Here is a 12,031-nt window from a genome sequence, read left to right as displayed (position 1 = left end):
TTTTTTATATATATTTTCATATTTTTTATTTAAATAAAATAAAATTAGGTCAAAAATAAAAAGTTAATTAAAATATACACACAAATATAAAATAATTTACACTGGTCTGGAACAATAGAAAAAGACAAGCAGGGTGAAACAAACAAGGTATCGTCTGTTATGCTAAACTCTAAATTTACACAAAATATCACTTTGCCCATCAAATGATGACCAGATCTAACTGTTGTACTGTATAATGCAGGTAAGTAAACAATAAAAAAAAACTTGCTCTATTTCCCAATTCAGTTCTTGATTAGATGGTTGACTTCCGCCAACTACTCAACAAGTAGACAAAACATTCAAAATGCGCATCCAATTTGTAAAACTGAGCATCTGAAACACAAAACTCTATTTTTAAGAACAACACTGTCAATTTGTGCTTATCTGCATTCATTAGCATGAGAAAAATGGTCCCAATTGAGTCCTTATGCACTGATGAGTTCTATATACTGTACACAATAAGAGGTGTCAGATCAACCAATCACGATCTAGATTCTACTCACCGAGCTCATTTCCTAAACAAACATTGCACAAGCGCAGAGAGTCGTGTCATCTTCTCGAAGCCAATTTTCTGGAACATGCCATGGGGTGAACACACGACACTCAAAAGCACTGGCACCCCAGCTCAAAAAAGAGACCATTACCTCTAAAAGCCTCCTGACAGGCCGGTGAAAAGCCTTTAAAGTTCCCTTGACTCTCCAAACCAAAATTATACATCACAGCCTTCAAGTTTTCACTAGTCACAGTGGTCAAACAAATTTAATTTCAGGCATAAATAAACTCCATCTTGCATCTGAACTAACAAGGCATGATTTACTGCTTGTTTGTTGGTCCGTTTTACAGAGTCTTTATTCAAGCAAACAAGCCCATCGCGTTCTTATCCAGTGCCATATCTGAGTTGTTAGCCCACACAAGCATTGGCGGCTTATGAGAGACCTCATCTGGTTATTCGCCACGGTAAGAGAAAGCACTGGCAGATGCCCACTCAACTGTGCTGAGCGCAGCCTGATCCGTGCCAAACGTCGGGCCGATGATTCATGCGAATTGCCCTAAATGGTTGCAATGTGCCAAGCTGACGCTGGCCTGGGGAATAGGTGTGGAATAGTTGTCAAATATGTCCAATAATCAGTGAATCAGATACAGCTGTCCTTCTCCGGTGAATGCAAAATACTTGGCTGGGGGAAATTAAGATAGAAATAAAATGTTTGCCTTGTGGCCTAGCAAAGGACAATTTCAGGTTTGAAGGTTCGATTCTGGCATGCGTGATCTCTAGGATGTACAAATGGACATATTTAGATAATCGACTAGTTGGTTGTCTCAACAAAGAGTTGAGTAGTGGGTCACAGTAGGGTTAGTTATCAAATTCCATTTTTGCATTCCAATTTGCATTTTGCATTGCCTTTTTTAAGTAAACATGAGCTAGGCTTTTTATGTTTTTTTTTTTATTACAGGACACAACGTTCTGAAAACACTACACTCAAATTCAAAGTAGTTCACTTCTAAAAAACACATTTCTAGACCTTACACTCTTTATAACTGTCCTGTATCCTGCTTTAAGAGTTTTTAAATGTGAATGGATTAGACACTTTTTTATTATGAGAAACTTTCAATTGTTGATGGTGGTGAATTCATTCAAATGTGGAGAATTGGTGTACTAACCCACTAGTTGATTAGTAAGGTTGATTAGTTGATATGGATTTTTCCTTTCTTAAATTTGCATTTTAGCTTCAAAGTATTGCTTTAAAGAGTTTTATTACTTTTATACTTTTATTCAGCAAACTTGAATTAAATTGTATTATATTATAACAGAAAACAGTTATTTGAAATTGCAATCGTATTTCACAATATTTGTTTTAACTGTATTTTTTAACAAATAAAAGCGGAATTGTTGAGCATAATAGTCTTCTTTCCAAAACATTTAAAAATATATATTACTGACCCCAAACTTTTGAACAATACTGTATATCTGTTAAAAGTGCATTTTATCAATATTTAGCGGTAAAAATCACACAAAGATACCCTAAAATCTAACACACATGGACTAATAACCACAAAACTTTTATTTTAATTAACTGTGATTACATTTAAAGGGATAATTCACCCCATTAATTACTCACCCTCATGTCGCTCCAAACCTGTAAGAACTTCGTTCATCTTCGGAACACAAATTAATATATTTTTGATAAAATCCGAGCACTTTCTGACCCTGCATAGACAGCAACGCAGCTGACACATTCAAGGCCCAGAAAGGTAGTAAGGACATCATTAAAATAGTCCATGTGACATGTGGTTCGACTGTAATTTTATGAAGCTACAAGAATACTTTTCTCTCTGATTTCATCAAATATATCTTAATTTGTGTTTGGAAGATGAACAAAGGTCTTATGGGTTTGGAACGACATGAGGGTGAGTAATTAATTAATGACAGAATTTTGGGTGAACTATCCCTTTAAGTCCAGATTGATACCAGTGGGCCACTGAATTTATCAATGCTTCATGTTTACCAGTCCAGCTTTTAGTGCAAGCAGTATGAGCAGGGAAGCTGATCAGGAACACTGGGACACGACGCCGCAGGCTATGCACAGCTGATGTGCAATTCGTATGGGAGTTCACAATGTCGGAAACCCAATTTTATTTGACACTACCGAGAGATGCTTTTGACAACAGCCTCTGTGATGAAAACACCCAGAGATGAAAACATAACCTCAAAATGCCTAAGTCTGTTCACACCTCTTGTTTTGTCCCATGCTAGACCAGAGCAGGAAGTGAGCTCTGTAATCTCACCCCCCAACGTGTCGCTCGCCAAGATAACACCAGACACCAAACTGCTGTTTGTCACAAGTCACATCCGTTTACATCTCCCAGTACCTGCAGTCAACAAAAGATTGCTGAACGGATTGTCTTTTTTCAATTTCAACAAGAGAATCTCACAGATCTTTGTGAATGCTAATGCTACATGCTACATAAACAGCATCAAGAGAGCTTAACTTCACACCTTTTATCAGCAAACTCAAAAAAAGATATACATCTTTGAGCTTCTCAGGGGTTCCTGTACACATTTGAGACGTTTAAAATAAATACACTGTAATACACAGCTGCATTTTGACACTGAGGTAATGGCTGCTGGAAGTTCAGCTTTTTGACGTTGGGATGCTGGTTTGCTGGTTTAAACTGGTCCTTTGCTGGTTTATGCTGGTCCTTTGCTGGTCCTTTTGTTTAAACCAGTTTAAACCAGCAAAGGACCAGCTTAAACCAGCATCCCGGCCTCAAAACATACCTAACCAGCATATGCTGGTTTTTTCAACAACTGACATGTTAAAATACATTAAAACAGAAAACAGTTATTGGAAAATGTAATAATTTCACAATATTCACATCTCCCAATTGTTGCAGTTGACACTAATAATGGCTGCTAGAAATTTAGATTTGCCATCTCAGGAATAAATTACATGTTAAAATACATTAAAACAGAAAACAGTTATTAGAAATTGTAATAATTTTACAATATTCACATCTTCCAGTTGTTGCAGTCAACAAAAGATTGCTGAACGGATTGTCTTTTTCCAATTTCAACAAGAGAATCGCACAAATCTCTGAATGCTAACGCTACGTGCTACGTAAACAGTGCAGAGAGAGCGAAACTTCACACCTTTTATCAGTAAACTCAAAAAAAGAGTACATCTGCATACTTCTCAATGGTTCCAGTACACATTCGAGAGGTTTAAAATGAATATATTGGAAAACTAGGCACAAACAGTAGCTGCTTTGTGTGTTTCTGAAGTAAATAATAGCCTGTATATAATGCTAATTTTATTATTTAAAAAAAATTGTATTCTACATAAGTCATAACTGATTATTATCTAATTTTACGTCCAGTAAACCACAAATAGGAGTCTGAAGTAATCATAATCGCATTATATCACTGTAAAACGGTTAGTACTGTAAAACGGTTTGTGCTAATAGCATTTCACAATGAACTCTGCTTTCACAGCTTCATAAACACTTTTTCCTCTGTGTTAAAATACGATTTATAATGGACACAGGGTTTCACAAAACATCAGACCCCTTGACCTACATTATGGATATTTCCCTTAGAAATTTCTAAAGTCTGTGATGAATTTGATGGAAGCAAATGTGACCTTTTCACACATTGTCATTTCCATTTCAAAGGGCTTGCAACACCGCTGTATTTATATCTATGCAATACTGCATTACCATATAAATGAAAATGACGAAAGTACCCATATAAGACGTCCAATCTTAAAGGTGAGCTCTGCCGCTTTCTAAGCGTGCGGTGGACTTTACAGAGGTGCATTTGTGAATTAGTTTGCTAAACTTTCAGCTTTTGAACACACTAACAGTAAGAAATTTAATAAAACTGCAAGGTTATTTATCTAAATACACAATGCATACATTAATGTTGCATTACGACTGCACCTACATCACTTTCAATGTTGACAGCGTGTTATTGAGGATGTGAGATCAGCACTAAAGGCATCGAACGCTCTCCCACGTACCTCAGACCTGTCACCAAGCAACAAGCTGCCCTGAAACTGTTAATAAAGGCCCCCCCACACAGGAAGTAATACCCTAAAGCTGAATTTGTGCTTTGTTGAAGTGAAATCTAAATTTGTCATGGTAATTTGTGAGGGCTCATGGGAAAACAAACACTGAATGGGTTCAATAAGAGTGCGGGATTGCATTGGTGCACATGTTGTTGTGACATTTAAAGGGATAGTTCACCCCAAAATGAAAATTAATTTACTCACCCTCATGTCATTCCAAACCTGTAGGACAAACTTGTATTTCGTGTGTGGAACAAAAAGGAAGATAGTTTGAAGAACTGTTTTTTGTCTATTCAGTGAAAGTGAACAAATTGGGCCCTACTGTTTTTTTTTTCTTTCCACAAAAGAAAGTCACAAGGGTGAGTGTATATACTGTGATTACAATTATTTAGATTTGCGTCTCAACCCCACTTCACTCTAGTCCAGTGGTTCTCAACCCTGGTCCTGGAGGCACCCCAACACTGCACATTTTGCATGTCTCCTTTCTCTGACACACTAATTTTAGGTCTTGAATTCTCTACTAATGAGCTGATGACCTGAATCAGGTGTGTTTGATTAAGGAGACATGCAAAACGTGCAGTGTTGTGGTGCCTCCAGGACCAGGGTTGGGAACCACTGCTCTAGTCTATAAAATAATACAAAAAGTTCATAAAAACCATTCTGGGTATTGCACATTTATATTGGTTGTACATATTAGAAATCAATATTGTGTTGACCAGGCCACCAAAAACAGAATCAGAATTATGGAGAAAAAAAAACTAAAAACTCTGGATCAGAACCAGGATATCTGAATCTTTATCTGATATCTAAATCTAATACCGAATCAAAATGTTCTTTTTTCCCTTTTTAAATTTATTTTATTATTGTGATTAAAAAGTGGAAGTTTGCTTTAATAAAAAAAATGCATTTCATTATGAAAAAAGTTGATTAGGTACAGAGCTGGGTAGTAACTGATTACATGAAATCTGGATTACGTAATCAGATTCCAAAAATTAAGTACTTGTAATTAGATTAAATTAAACCTCTTTCACCTAATATATTTACTTTATATTCCTTTACAAGCCCCCAGTTTGGGAAACCTTGACCTAATGTAATGTTTAATGCACTTCATGTTGTTAATAACAACAAATTGAATATATTTTCTTACTTTTTCTTACATTTTTTATATCAATATGGTACAAGATTATCCTATTTAAATCAATGTGATAGACAAGTTGGGTCAAACGTAATCTAAAAGTAATTAAAAAGTAGTCTAATTATATTACCTAAAATGTGTAATATAATGTATTACATTACTACAATTTTTGTCACGTAATTTGGAATCAGTAATGGACTACAATTTGCAAGTAGCCTAATCTACCCAGCACTGATTATGAAATATTTTTATTTCATAAATTTAAAAAGTATTTTATTTTAAAAAAAGTTACATTTTATTCAGTAAGTAATGAGTCACAAAAATTTGGGGGATTTACTAAAAAAAAAAAAAAAAAAGAAAGACAATGAATTATGCCCCCTGATCTCCACATAAATACTATTAAAAAATAAATGTAATAAAAAAAGTTTAAAAAGAACTTAAAGTATCATCTTTATAAAAAAAAAAAAAAGTCCTCAAACAGTTTTCCTCATTAAACAACACTTACCAATATCAAGCAACACAGAATGAGCAAAAGTGCCTGTATTAAAGCACAAGAGTGAGGAAATTATGACAGAATTTGATTTTTTATTTTTTATTTTTTTTTGTGAACTATCATTTTAAGAGCTTGAACCTGTGATTACAACTACACAGGTTGAGTCTCTGCCTCATTTCCCCAACTCTCTTGTCTATAAATAACACAAAGTTCACAAAAACCAATCTGGCTCTTTAACAGTTCCAGACTTGGAGCCTATAACTTCAGGAGATCGTGTCTTTATCATCCACGCTTGTTATGAGGTCACTGGAGGAATAAATCCTGGTTCGGATGAAAAGAGCGAGAGCGAGTCTCCTTTAACTGGCCGCCCACTGATCTACACCTCCATTCTCTGAGCATCCTCTCTAATACAGTTAGCATGCCTGATCAATAGCGCCGCATACAGAAGCCCCTGTACACATGACTGGAGATAAGGAAGAGGCCACGCAACGGAGGAGACCCCAGTCTCTCGGCGAGGAAATCAGGTCACCCTCGGTTGTGAGGAAGCCGCGAGGAGAATCGATCATTCCTTGACTGTGAATAGAGTGTTGATAAGCAGAGGAGGAGAGCTCTCAAACAGGGACGGCCACAGGGTTGACCTCTGTATTGGTTTTACATATGTAAATACTATCTAGCTGGGAACAGCAGGGCAGATATGGCGATATCCGGTAGATTAAAACACACTGACATTTGTCTTTTTCATTTCAGCACTCAATTCCAAGGGCAAAAAGGTGACTGCCTTAATGTGTGCGGCTCTGCTGGACAAGATGGTGACTGAACTTTCAGACGGGAAGAAATAGCCTGCTTACAGATGCCCAAGGCAATCATGAATATTCTAGTGCCAAACATAGGGACCTGCTACACTGATATTACAGCAAGAGGTCATATATAAACTGCAGGCAATGACGGAAAGATTTTTAGTTTAAAACAATATGGTGTGACCTGTCACTGAAAAAAGGAAATCAATCTATCTATCTATCTATCTATCTATCTATCTATCTATCATTATGTGAATATATAATGTTTACAGTCAACCATTAAAAATCAATATTGTGTGTATTATATATACAGGTGCATCTCAATAAATTAGAATGTCGTGGAAGTCTGTGTGCATTGACGAGTTTCACAATTTGAGTTGAATTACTGAAATAAATGAACTTTTCCACGACATTCTAATTTATTGAGATGCACCTGTGTATATATATATATATATATATATATATATAAACAATAAAAGTAAATACAATTATGTGAATATATGTTTAGTCAGCCATTAAATATCATAAAAATAATAAATTATACACCTTATAATATATAAAAATTAATAGAATAAATAAAGAAAAGAGTATCTGCCATGTTATTGTGATCTTGTGGAACTATGGAGCTATATATATATTCCTGAAAAGCACCACCTTCATACAAACACACAAAGGTCCTCAAACAAATGTTCCTCATCAAACAACACTTACTAAGATCGCATAACACAGAATGAGCAAAGGTGCCTGTATTACAGTATTACTGTATTAATATGCATTCTTGCATTCAAAAACTGCATGACAAAACAAAACACAAAGTTCTTTTTCTAAATTCAACATTTTGAAAGTAATAAATGAAGTGATTTGCACACTGTGTATGTATGTGTACATACTTGCCATTAATGACCCCGTCAGGGTTGAGCATGGGGATGATTTTGAAGATGTAGGCCTCTCTCAAGCTTTCGGCTACAGGATCACTGCTGCACAGGAACTCCAGCGTGCCCTTCAGTACCCAGCTGGCATTGCTCTCTCCTGGATGAACCCTTGCTGTCAGCACCACACATGGCCGGTTACCTAAAAGAAACATGAATATGAAAAAGAAGGTTTTAATGTATAAACATATTGATTAATCATTCACTTATGTAGCCAATACCTGTAAAAGATCAATTGTGGCATGAGTAGCTTCTATTGTGGATTGCTCATGTTTTAAACGGGAGAAAGCTACCAAATCAGTGTGATGCTTTGCTGTCACAACATTACACGGCAATTACGCCGCGTCAGATTTTCAGTCGACGTCTCCCTTGACTCGTATTATCTGGACGGGGAAATTACATCACCTTGCTGAGCAAGTTTACAAAGCCAAAAGAGACGGACAAAGCTTATCAAAAACACATTAAAATTTAATTTAGCTTGACTATTATGGCCCTGGCTGCCGCCCCACAAAAGACGGCAGAACGGGCGACTAATTTGTGTGATTCTGGTATTGATGATTTCATAATGAGTTTCTGCATGGCCTCTGTTTATGCACTCTTTCACCAGCTCCGTTTCATTTTCTGTATTTAATTGAATATGAATACGTCAATGCAATTAGGCTGGAGTGATGATTTTTTTTTCTTTTTTGAGAAAATTAGATATTGCCATTATTGCTGCCTTTTGCCATAACAATGAATGGCATGTTTGTCATGAATAGCATGTGACCTACAATTTTGCATTCAGCTTAAGGGTCAATGAAAAATAAGGATGGTCAAGATGATGAAGAGAAAATTCTTTTGAAATAAGAAATCTATGAATTTATTTCAGTTTAATACTAAAATAAATTTAATTTTACTTTAATATAAAAAAACACAGTTTGTAACCATTTGTAAGTTTTTGATGGCTGTAAAAATATATATAATTTCCTTTTCAAAAATATTTTGCAAGTTATTTGTTTGCTTGTCATTTTTTATGAATATCAAAGTTCATACAAAGTCATATAATATTAACAGGCAAGAGAAGGTTATTACACTTTGGCATTTATATATTTTTTTAACTTTAAGCCCCAATTTTTAAAAAAAGTATTCAAATCAGTTTTATTTTTTTAATGTGCAACTTAAATTGCAACTTTGCCACAATATATTACAGATTATGGATATACATAAATACAAACTAATAAATAAGTTTATCATGTTCCCGGATTCATACAAACATTCCATAAAAATAGATGCTTAATTAAAAAAGGATTATTATTATATAGTTTATATTATATAATATTGTTCTTAATTGGGGCTGTCAGTCGATATTTTTTTTTAATCTAGTTAATTATATGATGTGGCATTCATTTATATTAATTAATCTAATTAATTAATCCAATTTGGTTCAGTTTTATTAAACAGGGCAAATTAGCGTGCGAGAGCGCAATTCCAAAATATCACCGATGGTGGAAATTTCTGCGGGTAATTTACTAACAATGCACAAATTAAAGAACACAGACGCAACATCTCATTTACATATCGAACAACGCAATCTGCCAAGCGCAGTGCAAATTAGCATAGTCACAAATAAAGAATAAAAAAATAAAGAAGTCACAGTACGTTGAAAAGAACCAGAGGCCAAAAAAATCAAACGTCGCAAGAAGTTTTGATAGACCTGGGCTGCGTTCAGCCCCAACAAAACGTTGCGAAACGTTTTTTTTAAACAGAAACGGTGGTGCGTTGAACACCCTGTTCTGATGACACAAGAGTTGCAACTATGGCAGCTGAGAAGGCCATTCTTTGTGTTCTTTTTGAAGAATTTTCGGAGCCTGATGAAATTGGTATAAATACGTGTTTAATACTGCAAAATATGCTCGATGTTACAGTCACTGCCCTTGTCATCCAGAATAAAAGAGAACATCCCAATCGAGTGAGGGGATTTGTGGAAACTGTGGTTCCTAATTATTGTGATCCAACTAAACATGTGCAAACAATATACTTGCTCTTGTGAATTTATTTTGATGTTAATTACAATTACTTACAAATTCCCACTGTATATAGCAGTATGTGCATCAGTGTGTATACAACAGCCATAGCAAGATTCGTGTCAGCTTATTTACAGCATCATAGGGATGTAGAAACTTCTACTATGACTTTTGGACCCATTGTGCGAGCTGTCTCTTTAATACCACGTGGTTTATATACATGTTGCTGCTGATTGGACATTTTTGACACACCCACCAAACAAGAGAAAACGTATCTCAAACCCCGTTGCACACCGTTTCCAGGAAACATGTTGTTCAAACCGGAAACCGTAGCAAAACGTTGTGCACCGGTTTGAGCTTGAACGTGCCCCTGGTATTTCATGACTTGGGGTAGTTGAGGGTTCCAAGTCATCTTTTATTTCCTGAAGCAAATTACAAATAACATGGCTTGGCAAACAATGTTTGGAGAATGTTCTTCTGGCATTCCAAATAAATTAATACGTGTGAAAAAAATCCTTTCCCTTCTACCACATACTCTCTGTTCTCTGTGGTGCCTCCTCATAGCAACAATAATTGCAGTCATTTCAAGTGCTTTTTTTGGGGTGAAAAATAATGGCGAAAATACCAGTAATTTGATGAGCGCAAACGTTAGTAAATCCCATTGCGTGGTTCATTTTAATACTCTCCTCCCATAAATTTTGCGTCTGAAAGGGAAACTCCTACAAATGCATATTCAATAAAGTCAGGTGCAAAAATAACTGTGTCCACGCCTTAATTATTCACTGCGTGTCTTTAGTAAAACCTGACAGTACTATTTTAACGCCAAAAGACGGTTCCGCTGGAGCAAGCTGTAAGTAAAACTGGCCCTTAAACTCAAATTGAATTAATTAAATTAAATTTGCCTGTGAAAATACCCCCAAAAGACCATTTAAAGCCACTATTGTGTTAAATTAGAAAAATGAAGTAGATATCACAAAAAGTAGATTTAGAAAGAAATATTTTATTTTGAAATATTTAATTCGAAATGTGGATTCATTCAGAAACGAATCACTGCTGTGTGGCACAGAGACACTCAACAGTTCTGTGTCTTTACAGTAAATATTTTCATTGGCAAAATTGAGCAAAACAGACAATATTTTAGCCTATTTAAAATATAACACTACTGAACTTGTTTAAAATCACATTTGCACTCATCCTATTCAAGGCAAAAGCAGCACTCGTGTCATGTTGTTGTGAGTTGTTGCCTGCTGTTTGTCAACTCAGCAGTCATTTGTTCAAAATGTATAACGTTCAGGTCTGCGTTAAAATATTTTAAATCACATTATTTTTCCGTAACAAATTATACATTTTAAGGTAATAAAAAATTATAAGGTAATAAAACCTTATTACAAATCTGAAAAATCACAGCTACTTTAAGCAGGCTGTGTGAATTTTACTGTGGACTGACTGTTGTGAAACTTATATGGTAGTTACATAGCACCTAGACCGCAGTTATCATGAAAGAAGCCAGGAAATTTCAGTTTTGACAATATAGGACCTTTAAATTAACCAAAACGAAAGCACTAATTTTAAAATAATATATAAAATAAAATGTATGTACATAATGTGTCGCATTATTGACCCTTACACATGTAAGTTGATTGTGGAGCATGATAGTTTCAGTGCTGAAAATAACTATAACAATACTGAGAAAACGCAGGTATCCCTGACAAAAGTGTCCTAAAGATAAAATATGCTTGATAAATATCACATCAGCTTGGTGCACATGCTCAATTCCCCTCAAGAGCCGACTGCTCCAGTACCGCAAAAACAGATCATTTAAATTCTAATTTGAGTCGGAATCAGAGACTTCAGGCCCTCGATGTGTTCGGCTGATCTCCTGATGAAGTCCTGCCTGCAAACCCTCTGTCCTCTCCACTTCAACTCTACCTCCATCTGTCCTTCATCACACTCGCTCACTTGTATTCCTGCACATCCATTTGTCACTACTCCATACTACCAGTAAACGAACGTTTGTGTGCAATAAACTACTGTTTCCTCCATTCTACATCCAACAGCAAACTGCACTGC

The 12,031-nt window shown here is 35.5% G+C and overlaps 1 protein-coding gene across 2 annotated transcripts in view; it reads right to left on the bottom strand.

Annotated features, from left to right (window-relative positions):
- Positions 1-12,031, bottom strand: part of LOC107654140 (cytosolic carboxypeptidase 4-like) — a 227,408-nt gene that overhangs the window by 63,345 nt on the left and 152,032 nt on the right. For both annotated transcript variants that reach the window (XM_016441082.1, XM_016441083.1), the window contains one exon: positions 7,920-8,100. In XM_016441082.1, coding sequence (XP_016296568.1) covers positions 7,920-8,100 — 181 coding nt within the window. The remainder of the gene's footprint in view (positions 1-7,919; positions 8,101-12,031) is intronic.

The sequence above is a fragment of the Sinocyclocheilus anshuiensis genome, unplaced genomic scaffold, assembly GCF_001515605.1.
Source record: "Sinocyclocheilus anshuiensis isolate Anshui unplaced genomic scaffold, SAMN03320099.WGS_v1.1 scaffold115, whole genome shotgun sequence".
Classification (NCBI taxonomy): domain Eukaryota; kingdom Metazoa; phylum Chordata; class Actinopteri; order Cypriniformes; family Cyprinidae; genus Sinocyclocheilus; species Sinocyclocheilus anshuiensis.
The sequence above is the reverse complement of the archived record's forward strand: the minus strand, read 5'-3'. Positions and strand labels throughout refer to the sequence as shown.